This window comes from Eubalaena glacialis, chromosome 11 (genome assembly GCF_028564815.1).
Source record: "Eubalaena glacialis isolate mEubGla1 chromosome 11, mEubGla1.1.hap2.+ XY, whole genome shotgun sequence".
NCBI classification, from domain to species: domain Eukaryota; kingdom Metazoa; phylum Chordata; class Mammalia; order Artiodactyla; family Balaenidae; genus Eubalaena; species Eubalaena glacialis.
In genome coordinates this window covers 66,120,330-66,139,526 of record NC_083726.1, presented here as the reverse complement: position 1 = coordinate 66,139,526, position 19,197 = coordinate 66,120,330, and the positions used below count along the sequence as shown (strand labels likewise).

The 19,197-nt window shown below is 37.5% G+C and overlaps 1 protein-coding gene across 2 annotated transcripts in view; it reads right to left on the bottom strand.

The window, feature by feature from the left end:
• Positions 1-3,993: 3,993 nt before the first annotated feature.
• The window catches only part of CCNT1 (cyclin T1), a 29,009-nt gene continuing 13,805 nt past the window's right edge, over positions 3,994-19,197 (bottom strand). For both annotated transcript variants that reach the window (XM_061205252.1, XM_061205253.1), the window contains exons 5-9: positions 18,210-18,272; positions 16,591-16,636; positions 15,255-15,418; positions 15,020-15,090; positions 3,994-5,899 (exon numbers count right to left, since the gene is read on the bottom strand). In XM_061205252.1, the coding sequence (XP_061061235.1) occupies positions 4,493-5,899; positions 15,020-15,090; positions 15,255-15,418; positions 16,591-16,636; positions 18,210-18,272 (1,751 nt within the window). In that variant the 3' untranslated portion in view covers positions 3,994-4,492. The remainder of the gene's footprint in view (positions 5,900-15,019; positions 15,091-15,254; positions 15,419-16,590; positions 16,637-18,209; positions 18,273-19,197) is intronic.

The following is a 19,197-nucleotide window of genomic DNA, read 5'->3' as shown; positions in this document are numbered from 1 at the left end:
ATACAACATCCTTTTTTAAATTTTTTTAAAAAATTTTTTAATGTGTTACAAAGAGCCCTTACTATAATGGTCACTTATATCTTACCATTCACATAACAGCAGTAGAGATCCCAGGGGTAGCATCCAGAACTGAGGTGCCCCAAGGAGGACAGAGGCAAGAGCAGAATAATATGCTGGGAAAGGACTCTTAAGAGCAATACAAAGAAAACAGACAAAAATATCACCACAAAATTGTACCTGAGTGACATAGATTGGTAAAGTGTTTTACTTTTTTTTTCCTTCTTTGCTCTTTGGTCTGATAAGAAAACAGTTTTAGGTGTGTGGAGTAGGGTGGAGAGGTCAGTTTCAAATCCAGAAACCTAGGTTAACACTAAGTTAGTCGGCTGCATTCTTTTCTTTGGGTGCTTAACCCAGCCAGCACTTCCATCTTATAACCAATTCCAATGTGATCAACCACTAATCAGTTAAGGCCTCAGCTTTCAACTGAAGAGTTCCTGATAACCTGATGGAGACATACTTGCTCTGGCTTCAATTAGCATGCTGTCAAGTCTTTCTCTTCTTTTCATTCACCATGAATACACACTCATAAAGGGGAAGAGTAGACACCACTTTTTAGTAAACGTTCCTTTTTTGCCCTCCCTTTTCCAATGCCAAGTTCATACTAAAAACTTTAGAAACACTAAAATGGAAGGGTCTCCCACTTAAAAAATAATTCTCACTCCAGACCACTCTATCAGGCAGGATTATAGTACCATGCTTTTTATCCCACAGAGGGATAAAAAGATAAAACTTGACAGTGTGATACAACATGAACATTTTTTAAACCACCAGGAACAAACACTCAGTTAAAAGCTGGGTGTTAACAAGCAGCAACACAAGAAATTTGGGGAGGCATCAAAGTCACTGAAAGTTTCGTGGGACTGCAGAGGGCTTATTTCTCACCACGTGAAGGGTTGCATAGACTGCTTAAATTCTCCCAAACCCAAGAGAATAATATTTGTATTCCAACTTCAAGATGTCCTAGAATCCCTTTTCCTGGTATTAGTATCAAAATAGATCATCAACAAAAGACTAATCCTTTTAACATTTAATCAGTTCCCAAGTTCCCACAGTCCTGTGTTTCTGCGGGAAACACAGGTATGTTTAAAATCCAACCATACTGGGATAAGACTCCTCTAATTGCCTTTGTCCAGAAACAAGGCATAAGGGGTATGGATTTTCAATACAGGGAATTAAGTAGCAGAGGCTTAAGTAAATCCAGCACTGATGTTACCATGATTTTATTTCTATATCCTAATCCATTGCTGTTTCCAACTGGAGATTTAAATTTTTTCTATCAATATTGGTGAAGCCAATAATACAGAACTATGTAAAAGGATACATTAAATCAAAACACTAAAATCATTTAAAAAAAAAAATAGAGGAAGCTGAGGGTCTGAGATATGGAAACATACTGATTCAAGTGAAAAGACTAGACTAATTCCTACGTATTTTCTAAACCCAAAAAGCATAACTGATACTTCAGAAGACCAATGCAGCTTTAGATTAATGCTTCACTAGAGTTCAGCTAACAGCAACACAGGTATCTGATTAAAAGCCCTAAGGACAATTCACAGGTATTTGTTTTTGCCAACATGAGATTCAAGCAAAGTTTTAGGAATGAAATTTACAGAACTTGAGGCTCCAGGCCTGCTTACCACCACTTATCCTTGATAAGGTTAAAAGGAGGGGGAAAAAAGCCATGTTTACTAGACTAACTTTGCATGTATAAATCCTGTTTCTCACCCTTTGAAGTGGTGAGGGCAAGAGAAGACACAGCGTTCGTTTAGAAACCACACAATCTTCTGAAGCCTAAGCTTATGGAGTTTGGACAATATGCATGCTAGCTGACAGGCACATCTGCTAACCCAAAGACAATGCAGCAAGCAGCTTCATGCAGAGCCCATAAGAAGTTTCATGACATATGCATAGATATAAAAGTGGACACTGTAGGTATCTTAAAACAGTATCAGGAGGCACTAATATAAAAAAGTCTCTAAATTGACCTATATCAGCAGTGATCTACTAGTGCAAAGGCCAGACTATGCAGCGTAAAGCAGCTCTTAGGCTCTAGTAAGCACTTTTTTCACGGTCACTCCTGACAAAGTTCTAAGGAACTACAGACTGCCATGGAGAACTGCTGAGGCCAAGTGGATATGTATCTCTGTGGTGAGAGAGTGAATGTGATTAGAAAATATGTGACATTTGATGAGAAAAACTGAAAGCTGTAAAAGACATTTTCATAAATCAGTGATCATCAGTTCCACAAGATACATATGCAAACTAAATAACCTTTTGGGAAGGTCAGAAAGGAAAGCTGACTCCGCCAAACAAAATCTAAACAAATAGCCTAAATTTAGTAAACACACCACGCATCTACCAATTACCAATTACCTAGCACAACACAGAAAATATCAAGGAGAAAGAGGAAAATGTCATCCATAAAAGTAAAGTGACATTCCAAGTCAAAAGTATTACTGGTGTATCAATCAGCACAGAGCTCACTTTACACAGCAATGGCAGGCACTCCAGACAGTTCAAATATGCAGAAGTGCAGGACACTAATTCACCTTCAGTTAAGGCTTACTGAACAAATTCCCTCCTATATTAGGCCAGTGCATCATCAATTCCAACTGCCTCAGTTTTCTCCCCAACCTGTTCCTGGCAAGCAGCAGCACATGTACAACTCCTATCTCCCTATGACTTCCAATGAAAAAATTCAATTTATCCACGAAGAATATTTGGTGTGAAAGAGGCTGCATTAAAATCAAGAAGACAAATTCAAATTGCATCACCTTTTCCATGGCAAAGAACACCATGAAGACTGAAAAAATATCACATTAAATGATCTGTGGCTAGGTGGCATTTTCAGCTGGACAACTTGGCTTAGAATTCTTTCTAGTCCCTTGAAAGGTTTCTTTCCTCAAAAATGTTCACTCCTAAAATACGGGATAATTAAGCACCCATAAGAACAGGACTCCTGATCCATTTTTCTAAAGGACTCTTAGAAATCTACAGAAGAACTTCTGCCTAGAAGCTAAAACCACCAAAGATGCACCATCTAAACATAACAGTATCTGAAGGCTAGGCTTGCTCACCCTCATGGCACCAGCACTGTTAAATTCCTAAGCTCCAATCTCTGAAGTCATATAGGCTGCAAAAATTGAGGATGCAGCTGCCTCCCTTCAGATATACAGATAAAAATCAAGTCTTACATTCATAATATAATTTAAAATACAATGTCCTAAAAATTCCCAATCACAGTTTTCATTGTTTTCAGTATCCTTTAGCTCCATGGCTTCTCCCAGATCTATTCTCACATATGGTCTGGGCTTTTCACAGGAAGGATAGCACATCCCCCTTCCCTTCAGAGACCCTGAGACTGCTCTTACTTGAACACTTTCCCAAAGCCCAATGTGAAAAAAAGCACACCCAATTCTGTAGGGCAGAAGCCAGCCTAGCTCTCCAGCCTTCTTCCTCAACCCCACCTTTGTTCTATATCAAAAGGAAAAAGGGGGTAAAAAGGAAGTTTTTATAATGGAGTCCAGAGTCAGACCATTGGCTGCACCTGCCCAAACTAGAATTTAGAAGGCTACCCTCAACTACAACATAAAGAAAGAGAAATGTCAAATACAGGCCTCTTCCTTCCTTTATGTTTTAAAGGCCACACCGTGTTCTCTCTAGTAGACTGTTAGGAAGTAAAAATGGTGAAGTACAGGGAAGGAAAGATAAAACGTGATTTTTAAACACGCACACTAAAAACACACATACCCACACTTACATACACACTTAAAGGTCGAAACACTTCAAGTGGCCAGAGCCGATCTCAGAACTCACAGCCAAAATCCTATCCTCCCATCCCCCCTACACACACACCCCCCACCCTCAAATCCCACCCCCCAGGACTCACTGCTGTGTATCTCATACACACAGCAAAATCCCTATCCCTTCCCCAATTATATAAAAAAAACTAAACAGATAACTTACTTTCTTTAAATTATTTTTTAAAAGTCTCTTAAAAGATTTCGACGTTTAAATACTTCCTCTCTTCTGATATATTAAACACCAAAGGGATCCACAACTGTTTGATAAAACAAACCCTCCATACTTCAGTCCTGGCAAGAAGAGGGAAGATATCAACTCTAATCAACCTAATTAGGAGGTGGAGAGGCCAAGAATAGAGAAAGTATTCTGAATCCTTCACAGCTTTAACACATTCTCACCTCTCAGTAAAAACTATAATAAAATAGTTAAATTTCTGAGGCAGGAGATATAATAACCAAGGCCGTCTACCACCTTCCCACCTATGTCTCAATATAAATTTACTCCTAGTCCAACAAGGGTGACATATTTCATAAGGGAAGTAATTTTCTTAGTCCAGAATCAGTAGTTTAAAAAAAAAAAAAAAAGGTGTGTTTTTAAAGAAGTTTTTTTCTCCTCGTCTTTTTCTTTTTTACTTGGGAAGGGGTGGAAGTGGTGGAGGAGGTTCTGATGGTAGAGGTGGTAGCCGGGGTTTGTCTGTATTGCCAGGTCTGGAGGACATTCCACCAGCCCGTGGATTCAGATATTCTCCATAAGAATGAACATATTCAAACGCAGGCGGCTGAGTAGGCTGAACACCTTGGGCATTGAGAAGGGAGTGAAGCATATTCACAGTATCTTGATAGTCTATGGTCTGGGTTGCATTGTGACCGTTGGCCCCAGTGGAGCCTTTATCCAATTTCATGTGAGGAACTCGAGTTTTACAGCTGGGCTGTGAAAAAGTAAGGCCACTTGTGTCTGAGCTATGCCCAGGCAACTGGGCCATTGTAGGAAGAGGAGGGAAGGAGAAATTTATGGAAGAGGATTTAGTATTCTTGGCAGTCTTGGCTGAATGATCAAACACTGCCCCTCCAGTCTCTTCAGGGAGGGGCCTTTTACGAGAAGAACTGGAAGAGGAGAAAGAGCTAGACAAGCTATAGGGTTTGTGTGCTAAGGTGCTTGTCTGGCTACTATGTTTTGGATCACCTGGACGTTTGTTCCCAGTACTAGCTGGAAGCTGTGAGTGAGAGTGTTTGTGTGAGTGGTGATTATGATGATGATGATGATTAGATGGGTAAGTCTTGTGCTTTTCTTTGTGCTCGCGGCTCTTTGTGACACTGTCATCTACAGAATTGTGCTTGTCAGCTGCAGTGTGAACTTTAATGCGCATTTTTATCTCCTCTGGTTTTGAAGTGGCAGCTTTATCTCCACTTGTCACTGGGATTCTCATTTTGAGAGCTGTTTTGTCAGTCTTTTCCAGAAAAGACCGCTCAGGGTTTTCTGAGCCCTCTATGGGCATTTTCAGAAGGACGGAAGAATGGCTGTCATGGTGAGACAGGAGATTCTGGGCAGCATAGGCATACTGTGACTTCACATTGGCCTCCATGTTCTCCAGTTGCCTCTTCTGGGCAGCCAACTCTTCTGCATGCTTTGCACGGTATTCTTTCAGTGATACTTTAGCTGATGGCACACTCTTACTATTCTGCTTCTGGGAAACAAATGCATTTGAACCATCCTGTTGCAAGGAATGATCAACTCCTATAAGTGCTAAACTCTCACTAGTCCGATGACCCTGCGCAGGTTCTACCTTAAAAGGAGGGTGGGAGGACAGCCAACGCTCACTGGGCAACATCTCCACATTGCTTAAGTTACTGGTTGACTCTTCAGTGGCTGGAAGGGAAGGCACTGCACTTGTGGTAGAAGAAGCTGACATACTCATTAAACCTGCAATAGTTGTATCTGAAGAGCTCTGGGAAATCATATTAAGGATTGTCTGCTCCGAAGTGTTTTCATCTGCTCCTCGGTCATCTGCTTTTGTTTTCTTGGCAGCCTGGCATGCCTAGAATGAAGCAAATAGCATCTTTTCACTTCAGGTAATTTATCAAATGGAAAAAAACACTGAAATGAGTAGACTGTGTTTGCTGTGACACTGGGAGTTTGGGATAGCCCATAACCAGGTGGTTACTCTAACATGAGACTGATAATTATTACCATCAGGAGAGATAAGATTTTTTAAACCTTCAATCAAGCATCACAAGATCTCAAAGAGGTATCTGAACTCCCATGTTCGTTGCAGCACTTTTCACAATACCTAAGGTATGAAAGCAACCCAAGTGTCCATCAATAAATGAATGGATTAAAAAAAATGTGGTCTATATATACAATGAAATACCATTTAGCCTTAAAAAAGGAGGAAGATTCTGTGAAGACAGCAGAGTAGGAAGCACCAGGAATCTGTCCCATCTAGACAACAACTGCAAAGGCAGAATCTGTCTGACATAACTATTTTGGAACTCTGCAGTCTGCTGAAGGCTTGCAGCTGCCAGGGTAAGCCCTGGACAATAAATTGAGGTTAATTTCCCTCAGTTTCAGCTCTCAGCCCCAGTCAGCTGTGTACCTGTTCCTGGAGTCGCTTGCACACAGCTTGGGGGACCCTGGTTAGGCAAAAAGGGCTCTATTTTCCAAATACTGGAGATCTGTGGTCTGATCGCTGACTGCTGCTTTCGATCACAGAGGTACAAAGAGAAAGGTAGCCATTGTTGTTGCACCTCCCTCCATTGTTGCAATCCCCTCCCCCCTCTGGCTGAAGTGACTTTCCTGGATATAAAAGGGCCAGCCCCCTTCCTCCCCTACTTCATTTTTTGCTTTTTCTCCCTTTGGGAGCCAGATATTAGAGTAGAACATTAAAAAAAAAACACTGTCCCTACAGAAATGTCCAGGAAAAGGCTCAGATAAGAACTGAGAAGACCTTAATTTTACACATCAAGCTGATCCTCAGCACAGAAATATCCTTCAAAATCAAGCCCCCCCCAAATATACAAAAAAACAAAAACCAAAAAACAAAAACCAAAAAAAAAAAATCCCAGCAAACCCCAGGAAAGGGAGAGAATCTGATTTCCAGAGTTACCATGTTATTAGATTCAAACATCCAGTCTTCAACAAAAAAATCACATGGCACATAAAGAAACAGGAAAGTATAGCCCAGTCAAAGGAAAAAAAAAAATCAACAGAAACTGTCCCTGAAAAAGACCCAATGGCAGATCTACTAGGCAAAGACATTAACTGCCTTAAAGATACTCAAGGAAATGAAGATGTCAAAAAGTCAAGAAAACAACATGTGAACAAAATGAAAGTATCAAAAAAGAGATTAAAAACTTTAAAAGAAACCAGAAAGAAATCCTGGAGCTGAAAAGTACAATAACTGAAATGAAAAATGCACTGGAGGGATTCAAAGGCAGATCTGAACAGGCAGAAGAATCAGCAAACTTGAAAATAGGACAATGGAAATTATCAAGTCTGAGGAACAGAAAGAAAAAAGACTGAAGCAAGTGAACAGAGCCTAAGGGACCTATGGGACACCATCAAATAGACCAATGTATGCACTGTGGGAATTCCAGAAAATGAAAAGAAAGAGAAAGAGGCAGAGAATATGTGAAGGTACAGCAGCTCAGAACTCTCCAAATCTGATGAAAAAACATGAACATAGATATCCAAGAAGCTCAGTGAACTCCAGGATGAACTCAAAGAGACTCACATCAAGACATCACATCATACTTAACCCTCCCAGACTTCAGACAGTACTACAAAGCTATCAGTAATCAGTGTGGTACTGGCACAAAATCAGACATCTGGATCAACGGAACAGAATAGAGAGCCCATAAATAAACACACATACCTACAGTCAATTAATCTTTGACAAAGGAGGCAAGAATATACAGTCTCTTCAACAAGTGGTGTTGGGAAAGTTGGATAGCCACATGTAATTCAATGAAGTTAGAACACACCCTCACACCATACACAAAAATAAACTCAAAATGGCTTAAAGACTTAAACATAAGACATGACACCATAAAACTCCTAGAAGAGAACATAAGCAAAACATCCTCTGACATAAACGTACCAAGGTTTTCTTAGGTCAGTCTCCCAAGGCAATAGAAATAAAAGCAAAAATAAACAAATGGACCTAATCAAATACAAGCTTTTGCATAGCAAAGGAGACAGTAAACAAAACAAAAAGATAACCTATGGACTAGGAGAAAATATTTGCAAATGATGTGACTGATAAGGGCTTAATTTCCAAAATATAAAAACAGCTCATACAACTCAACAACAAAAAAACAAACAACCCAATCCAAACATGGGAAGAATACCTAAATACACATTTCTCCAAAGAAGACATACAGATGGCCAACAGGCACATGAAAAGATGCTCAACATCACTACTTATCAGAGAAATGCAACTAAAACTACAAAGAGGTACCACCTCATACCAGTCAGAATGGTCATCATTAAAAAGTCTACAAATAACAAATGCTAGAAAGGGTATGGAGAAAAGGGAACCCTCCTACACTGTTGGTGGGAATGTAAGATGGTAAAAGCCACTATGGAAAACAGTATGAAGGTTCCTCAAAAAGCTAAAAATAGAGTTGCCATATCATCCAGCAATCCCACTCCTGGGCATACATCTGGAAAAAACTATAGTTCAAAAAGATACATGCACCCCAATGTTCATAGCAGCACTATTCACAATAGCCAAAACGTGGAAACAACCTAAATGTCCATTGACAGATGAATGGATAAGAAGATGTGGTACATATATACAATGGAATACTACTCAGCCATTAAAAAAGAACAAAATAATGTCATTTGCAGCAACATGGATGGACCTAGAGATTATCATACTAAGTGAAGTTAAGTCAGACAAAGACAAATATCATATGATATCATTTATACGTGGAATCTAAAATATGACACAAATGAACTTATCTACGAAACAGAAACAGACTCACAGACATAAATAACAGACTTAGGGTTGCCAAGGGGGAGGGGGATGAGGGAGGGATGGAGTGGGAGTTTGGGGTTAGCAGATGCAAACTATTATATATAGAATTGATAAACAATAAGGTCCTACTGTATAGCACAGGGAACTATATTCAATATCCTCTGATAAACTATAATGTAAAAGAATATGAAAAAGAATGTAATATATGTATAAATGAACCACTTTGCTGTACAGCAGAAATTAACACAACATTGTAAATCAACTATACTTCTTTTTTTTTTTTTCTCTTTTTTTTGCCACACCACACAGCTTGCAGGATCTGCTCCCTGACCAGGGATTGAACCCGGGCCACGGCAGTGAAAGCGCCAAATCCTAACCACTAGACCACCAGGTAACTCCCCAACTATACTTAAATTAAAAAAAAAAAAAACAAACAGATGAATGGGTAAAGAAGATGTGGTATATATACGATGGAGTACAACTCAGTCATAAAAAAGAAGGAAATTTTGCCATTTGCAACAACATAGATGAATTTGGAGGGTATTAGGCTAAAATACTGTATGTTACCACTTATATGTGGAATTTAAAAAATAAAATTAATGAATATAACAAAATAGATACAGACTCACACATATAGACAACAAACTAGTGGTTACCAGCGGGGAGAGGGAAGGGGGAAGGGGCAAGATAAGGGTAGGGGATTAAGAGGTACAAACTACTATGTATAAAATAAATAAGCTACAAGGATATATAGTACAACACAGGGAATATAACCAATATTTTATAAGTATAAATGGAATATAACCTTTAAAAATTGTGAATCATTTTGTTATACACCTGAAATTTATATAATATTGTACATCAACTATACCTCAATTCTTAAAATCATGGTATTAAAAAAAAAAAAAAAAAAGGACGTATCATACTCAAACTTTCAAAAGCCAAAGACAGAATTTTGAAAGCAGCAAGAAGCAAACTGTCACATACAAGGGATCCTCAATGAGATCATGAGATTTCTCAACAGAAACTTTGGAGGCCACAAGACAGTCAGCTGATACATTCCAAGTACTAAAAGAAAAAAACTGTCAGCCAAGAATCCTATATCCAGTAAGAAGGTCCTTCAAAAAAGTGAAGGAGAAATTAATTATCTCCAGATAAACAAAAGCTGAGGGGATTTGTGACCACTAGACCAGCCATAGGAGAAAGGCTCAAGGGAGTCCTCCAAGACAGTAACTTCAAGCCATATGGAGAAATAAAGACCTCAATAAAAGTAAATACACGGGCAATTATAAAAGCTGGTATTGTAACAATGGTTTGTAATTGCACATTTTGCTTTCTACACGATTTTGGAGACTAACACATTCTCAGGGGAAAAAAAATTAGTGTAAAACCTAGTATTACTATAACTTTGTCTTATAATTCCAAATCTTATTTTTTATATAGTATAAGAGCCTAATGCATCTAAAAGAATTATTACTTTTTGGGGGGCACACAATGTATAAATATTTAATTTTGTAACATCAACAACCAAAAGGGATGAGGATGCAGCTGTAAAGGAGACGAATTTTGTATGTTAATACAAAAAATGAATGAAAAAGGAATTTAAATTTTTTCACTATGAAAAATCAACTAAGCACAAAAGACAGTATAATGCAGGAAATGAGGGACAAAAAAGCCATAAGGCATACAGTAGGCATACCTTGGAGATACTCTGGGTTCAGTTCCAGACCATCTCAATAAAGCAAATATCACAATAAAGTGAGCCACGCAAATGTTTTGGTTTCCCAGTGCATATAAAAATTGTGTTTACACTACAGTCTATTAAATGTGCAATAGCATTATGTCTAAAAAAAATGGACATACCTTAATTTAAAATACCTTATTGCTAAAAAATGCTAACCATCATTTGAGCCTTCAGTGAGTTGTAGTAGTAATACTAAAGATTACTGATCACAAATCACCATAACAAATATAATGATAATGAAAAAGTTCAACATACTGCCATAATTACCAACGTGTAACAGAGACACGAAGTAAGCAAATACTGTTGGGAAAATGGCGTCAACAGACTTGCTTGATGCAGGGCTGCCACAAACCTTCAATATAAAACATGCAATATCTACAAAGTGCAATAAAACAAGGTATGCCTGTATAAAAAACAAATAGCATTAAGTGACAGAAGTAAATCTCTCCTTATCTGTAATTACTTTAAGTGTAAATGAATTAAACTCTTAAGGAAAAGACAGAGATTTGTAGAATGGATAAAAACATATGATCCAACTATATGTTATCTACAAGAGGCTGAGATCCAAAGACCCAAACAGGCTGAAAGTGAAGGGATGGAAAAAGATATACAATGCAAACAGTAACCAAAAGAGAGCATGCATGGCTATACTAATAGCAGACAAAACAGACTTGAAATCAAAAAAGATTTCAAGAGACAAAAAAGAACATTATAAAAAAAAAAAAAAGAACATTATATATTTTAAAAGGCTAGCTACAGAAATCAGACATAGCAATTATAAACATTTACACACCTAATGACAGGCCATCAAAATATATGAGGCCAAAACCTAACAGAATTAAAGAGAAATAGACAGCTTTACAGTAATAGTTGGAGACTTCAATACCCTACTCACAATAATAGACAGATCAAGCAGAAGATAAGGAAGTAGGACTTAATAAATAAACTAACTAGATCTAACAGACATACACAGAACACTCTCCCCAAAAACAGCAGCACATACATTCTTCAAGTGCATATGGGACATTATCCAGGACAGACCATATGTTAGGCTGCAAACTTAGTCAATAGATTTTAAAAGATACCTATCACACCATGTATTTTTTCTGACCACAACAAGATAAAGTTAGAAATCAGTATCAGAAAGAAAATTGGGGGAAAAAAAAAAAATCACAAAATTGTGGAAATTAAACCAATGGATCAAAGAAATCAAAAGGGAAATTATAAAATACTTAGAGACCAAGAAAAACAAAACACAACATATCAAACTTAAGGTATGCAGCAAAAGTGGTGCTAAGGGAGAAGTTTATAGCTACAAACACTACATTAAAAAACCAAGGACTTCCCTGGCGGTCCAATGGTTAAGACTCCACATTCCCAATGCAGGGGCTATGAGTTCAGTCCCTGGTTGAGGAACTAAGATCCTGTATGCCACACAGAGTGGCCAAAAAAATAAAAATTTAAAAAGTAAAAAGTACTTAAAAAAAACAAAAAAAACAAGAAACTGGGAATTCCCTAGCAGTCCTGTGGTTAGGACTCTGTACTCTCACTGCCTGGGGGCCCTGGGTTCAATCCCTGGTCGGGGAACTAAAAATCCCACAAGCCGTGCAGTGTGGCCAAAAAAAAAAAAAAAACAACCAAGAAACATCTCAAAATAACAAACTAACTTTATAACTTAAGGAACTAGAAAAAGAACTAAACACAAAGCTAGCAGAAGGAAAGATATAATAAAGATTAGAGCAGAGATAAAGAAAACTAGAGAAAAACCAAAACAAAAATTGGTTCTTTGAGAACATCAACAAAATTGACAAATCTTTAGCTAGACAGACTAAGAAAAAAAGAGAGAAGACTCAAACTACTAAAATCAGAAATAAAAGTGGAGACATTGCTACCATTCTAACAGAACAAACTGTATATCAACAAATTGAATAACCCAGACAAAAGGGACAAATTCCTAGAAACACAAAACCTATCAAGACTAAATCATGAAGAAACAGAAAATCTGAATAGACTTATAGCTAGTAATAAAATTGAATCAGGACTTCCCTGGTGGCCCAGTGGTTAAGAATCCGCCTGCCAATGCAGGGGACATGGGTTCGAGCCCTGGTCCAGGAAGATCCCACATGCTGCGGAGCAACTAAGCCCATGCGCCACAACTACTGAGCCTGCACTCTAGAACCCGCGAGCCACAACTACTGAGCCCACGCACGCCTAGAGCCCATGCTCCGCAACAAGAGAAGCCACTGCAATGAGAAGCCTGCCCACTGCAACAAAGAGTAGCCCCCGCTCCCCGCAACTAGAGAAAGCCTGCATGCAGCAATGAAGACCCAACACAGCCAAAAATAAATAAATAAATTTTAAAAAATAAATAAATAAAATTGAATCAGTAATCAAAAATCTCCAAAGGAAAAAAAGCCTTACTGGTTAATCCTATCAATCATTTAATGAAGTAATGCCACTCCTTTTCAAACTTTCCAAAAATTTGAAGAGGAGGGAACACTTCTCAACTCATTCTATGAGGCAAGCATTACCCTGATACCAAAGCTAGACGAAAACACTACAAGAAAGGAAAACTACAGGCCAATATCCCTTATAACCACTGATGCAAAAATCCTCAACAAAATACTAGCAAGATGAATTTGGCAGCATTTTTAAAAAATTACATATCATGCATGACCAAGTGGAATTTATTCCTGGAATATAAGGAGGGTTCAACATATGGAAATCAATTGATGTAATATGTCACACAAACAGAATGAAGGAAACAAATCACATGATCATCTCAATTTGTGCAGAGAAAGCATTTGACAAAATTCAACACACTTTCATGATAAAAACACTCAACAAACTAGGAACATAAAGAGGAAACTACCTCAACATAATAAAAGTCACATATAAAAAACCCACAGTGAACATCATATTCAATGGTGAAAGACTGAAAGTTTTCTTTAAGATCAGGAATAAGGAAAAGATGCTCACTTTCACCACTTCCATTCAACACTGTACTGGAAGTTCTAGCCACAGCAATCAGGCAAGAAAAAGAAACGGCATCAAATTGGAAAAGAATAAGTAAAATTATCTCTGTTTGCAGATGACATGAGCTTATATGTAGATAACTCTAAAGACTCCACCAAAAAGAATTTATTTTTTCTGATTTTATTAGAATTAATAAATGAATAGGGCAAAGTAACAGGATGCAAAGTCAACAAATAAAATTCAGTTACATTTCTCTACATGAATAAACAATCTAAAAAGGAAATTATGAAAACAATTCCATTTACAACAGCACCAAAAAGAATAAAATACTTGGGAATTAACCAAGGAAGTAAAAGACTTGTACAATGAAAACTGCAAAACACTGCTGAAAAAAATTAAGTAAAACATAACTGGAAACTCACCCATGTTCTGGATCCAAACATTAATTCAAACATTAATACTGTTAAAATGTGGGGGGACTTCCCTGGTGGTCCAGTGGTTAAGACTCCGCACTCCCAATGCAGGGGGCCCGTGTTCGATACCTGGTCGGGGAACTAGATCCCGCATGCATGCCACAACTAAGAGTCTGCATGCTGCAACTAAGAGTCCACATGGTGCAACTAAGAAGCCTACATGCCGCAACAAAGATCCCGTGTGCTGCAACTAAGACCCGGCGCAGCCAAAATAAATTAAAAAAAAAAAAAAATCCTAGAATTCATATGGAATCTCAAAGGACCCTGAATAATCAAAACAATCTTAAGAATGAAGAACAAAACAGGAAGACTCACACTTCCTGATTCCAAAACTTACTACAAAGCCACAGTAATCAAAACAGTGGGGTACTGACATATAGACATATAGATGAATGGAACAGAATAGAAAGCCCAGAAATAAACCCTCACATACATGGTCAAATGATTTTTGACAAGGGTGCCAAGACCATTCAATGGGGAAAGGACAGTCTTCTCAACAAATGGTGCTAATTCCACTATTCATAAATAAGACTTTGAAAAATATCTGAAATACAACTTTAGACTGCCATCTATATAAAAACAAAATTCTAAAATCCATTTAAAAGCAGGTAATGTCAAAGACAAAATTATGATACCAGTTCTAATCTCCTAACTCTGTATCTTTCCTATACCAGAAGCCAACATTCTGTGACTCAGAAAAGTCAAATTTTTCCCCTTAACACTCTCCACACAAAAAAATAACCAACGTTGCTCACCAAATGACTAAATCACAAGAGTTGCAAAACACCAAATAAATCGCACTGTCACCTACAGCAATGGATTTCTGGGCCAGAAGCCAAGCTATGAAGTTGAAATTATGACTATTGCATAACTACAAAAAGGGAAATTCCAAACCGAGGGTACATATCCATATCTGGTATTTTCACTGGTGCGGTCAAAAGAAGAAAATGGTTTGTTCCACAAACTGACAGCAATAATTCTTACCCTCCAATTCCGAATTCGTTTGAGCCTGTTGGGGGTTCTCTCCAGAATCTGTAGAAATTCATGTGTCAGTTCTACAAATGAAATTAGAACATTTAAGAAAAACTCAGAGAGGCAGAAGTAATGAAATAAGAATAACCTCAACTAACTATATTCATCTGAAATCAAGTCACCTTTGGCCAGATATGTGACAGATCAAGAGCAAGTGCTATTCAAGGTCCCTTACTCTAAAACTTACCATCTAAAAGTTCCAAGGTCACAGTGGCGTCAACATACTCCCACCAGTGCTTCCCATCAGTTGAGACTGGGATCTCCCAGTTGGACCACTTGCAAGCCAGATGAATGCAGACACAGGCCACCACAGGAGGTGTGTACTGCAGGCTAAATGTGGTCAAATGCAGGCTGACATCAGAGGGAAGGAAACAAGAGAGTGTCATGAGCTCTCAATTCTGAACCCAAAGTTAAAACTCTCCATTACTTTAAAAAAAAAGTTGGAAAAAAAAAAAAGTTTAAAAAAAAAAAAAAATCCCACTGGAGAGCAAGAAGGGCAAGAAATATCCAGTGCTCTGATCCAGCACCCAACATGATTTTTTCCATTAACCCAGCAGCTCAGGTAACAACTTTTCTAATTTTTTTGACTACACATCATTTAATCCACACACTGATGAAGGACTGGAAAAAATAAAAACAAAAATAAAAGACTGAGTATTCAGTTTTTTTAAATAAGGATTAATTATCCTGAGAATAAGCTCAGAACTTAAGGAAAATTATAAGATTTTTGATATGTATAATCCCTAAGTCAAATACCTAAGGAAATATTCTAAAAATTATCTTGTCTCGTGCCAATCATAGGTCTGGTCTCTTTAAAATAATGAATAGACAATCACTCTCTCAAGTGTGAATATACTTGACAGTTTACTTTTAAAATTTCTCCCACCAGGCTATAAAACTGAACTTCTTAGCCCTGACAGTCATTAGGAGTATCTTTGGTTTCCATGAACAACCAGTAGATTGGAGATGAGAATAAGCAAGTCATTTGGTAATACAAGTTATGTATTAATTGTTTTCTTTAAAAAGGGAAGGAGAAAGAAAAAGTATCACAACTCTTTACACATATACATGCCCATTTATCTGGGCGTGGGCGAAGAAAAAAAGAGTCTTTTAAAATATAGTTAACAGCAGAATCCTCCAAATTAGATTTTAGTCACTGTCAATGAACCCCAAGTTTAAACAAACTTTCTGAATTATGCTCTTGGATATTTTAAAGCAAAGTAACAAATGCAGAATTAAGTAGGCTATCAAACAATCAGCAATAAATAAATATATCACTTTAAAAAAATTTAAAAAGCAGCATGGAAATTTTAAGGTACACATGAAAACTGTGCAGAAAAATCAAGCTTTACCATAGAATTGTCTATAACACATTGTATCAGAGATCCTTGCCTAGATCTTTGGCTTCTAGTTTACTAAGTGCAAGACCTGTCATCTTTCCATATACCCATCAAAAAGTGACAATTCTAACGCAAGTAAAGTACTATCCCAAAAATAGAAGAGAAAAATATTAAAATATAAACCTGTTGGTTGCCATGAAGTAAGAAGTTTGTGCTAAGTCCTTGCTTGCTAAAAAAAAGAAAGGGGGTGGGGGGGAGAAGGTTATTAGTTCCATTCATTCTAAACAATTATTTAGTAAGCATTTAATATTTACAAGGCAGAGAATATAGTGGTAAATGAGGAAGGCATGGTCCCTGACCACCTGATGTTTACATTCTACTGTCAAAGAAAACAGTTTGAGTGATTTTTAATTATAATATTAATAATTATGCTGCTTCCCAACTTAGGGACTTAAGCTTTATTCTGCACACCAGGTATAAGGGGTACATGTTTAAAATGCAATTCCTGGGCATCCTCCCTAGAGTTTGACTCAACACATTTGGAGAAGAATGTAACAAACATTTTTACTTGTTAGTAACTCAGAGATCCTGATACAAGGGTTCACTGAGAAATTCTAACCTAGGGGATGAACTAATTTGGAGGCAAGATCAGAATCCAGAAGACCTTGCTATATCTGGAAAAAATTAGCAAATAACATAAATTATTCATATATATTACAATTTTAAAAATTCCTCCTTCGGGCTTCCCTGGTGGCACAGTGGTTAAGAGTCCACCTGCCGATGCAGGGTACACGGGTTCGAGCCCTGGTCTGGGAAGATCCCACATGCCGCAGAGCAACTGAGCCCACACGCCACACCTACTGAGCCTGCGCTCTAGAGCCCGCGAGCCACAACTCCTGAAGCCCGGGCGCCTAGAGCCCGTGTTCTGCAACAAGAGAAGCTACCGCAATGAGAAGCCCACGCACCGCAACGAAGAGTAGCCCCCGCTCACCGCAACTAGAGAAAGCCTGCACACGGCAACAAAGACCCAACGCAGCCAAAAAAATAAAATAAATAATAAATAAACAAACAAACAAATAAAAATTCCTCCTTCAAAAAAAAAAAAATGCTCTGGGTAACAAAGCAAATTTTTATCTTCCTTAGATTAAATATTAGCATTTATCCATCTCTGTTAGTGTAAACCTTTTAACGCTTTCAAAATATAAGAACTCAGGGAAAACTCTGAGTTTTCAGATGAAACACACAAATAAGGCCAATTATCAGTTAAGTCTACAAAACGAAAAATGGCATTTAAACGCACAGTGGTGTCTAGATAGCCTTGATACTACTATTTAAATAAGCAAGAACTAGGTTTCGTGCAAGTACAGCTACTAAAGTTAAATCAGAATAAAAACCAAGTCCTGCCAAGGAATTAACAAAGATGAAAATAAGTTCAAATAAATTCTAGATGACCCTCTGGGTGGCCTTTAAGAGTACCTAGGACAATCAACCCTAGAATCAAATTAACCCCCAAGATATCCTTAAAATTGCTGTTAGATACTTATGATTTGGTGACTTTTCAAAATCTGCCCCCAGCTTTGACAAACATCCATAAGAAACTAACTCTCTTTATCTGGAGATCACCTAAAAATATTATAAGAACCCAACAGAAAAACTCCAACCACTCATTTTGATTTAAGCCAGGTAGGTTTTTTAATTTAAATTTTGGCCAAAGCAGCTGTGTTCTGTATTTGTCCAGAGCAAATCTTAGCCTCTAAATGGTAAAACAATTTAAGACAGCATCTCAAGTTGGGATTCCTTACCTCGAACAAGCTGAGTGCACTTTACCACATGTGTATGTGGGTGATCAATTGTTAGTTCAAAGCCTAAAAAAAAAAAAAGTAACTGGTTAAAAAGCTAAAGATACTCAAAATATTTTATATTTCTTTTATCTGAGTCATCAGTGAAGGCCTCCCTCATTTTCTGGTCCCAAAACTGCCTGTTCAGAGGCTAAGAGAGTCAGACAAAGTATGTAGCACACTCTTCTTTAAGATTATCTTCAAAGGTGTTTATATTTTGAGCTAGAAGGCACCACTCAGATAATAAAGCTAATGCAGTCTCAAGATCCCTGAGCTACCAAAAACATCTAAACACAAAACATTTTCTTAGGGACAATAGAATATAATACATGGCTGGAAGAAGCAATTACTCATGTAATGATTATCTTCGAAAGCTTAACCTTGAGAAAACATTTTGAAACCTATTCCTCTCTTACCTCAGTTTTGTCCCTTTTCATCATCTCAATTACTGTAAGTACTGATCATTTTATCTAACTCTAAATGATCTTTACCAAAATTACTTAAGGAAGATCGGTATGTCTACAAAAATTTTCAATGAAGTTTCTCTTTTTGAGTATATAAATAAAAATTTTCTATGAAATTTCTCTTTTTGAGTATGTAAATAAAATTTTCCAGTACAAATAAAGAAATTCTAGGGAATTCCCTGGCGGTCCAGTGGTTAGGACTTGGCACTTTCACTGCAGAGGGCCTGGGTTCAATCCCTGGTCGGGGAACTAAAATCCCACAAGTTGCGTGCTGCAGCCAAAAAATTTTAAAAATAAAAATAAAGTCTGGGACAAACTGATTTTAAAAAAAAAAACAAAGAAAAAAAATTCTATTGCAAAATTTACTTGATGCAAATTATTCTAAAAGTATAACTGATTCTTGCAAATTAGATCTTACTGGTTTCCACATTAAAATATTAATAAAAATTTACTCCACCAGAAAAATATCATTGTCCCCTAAAATATGG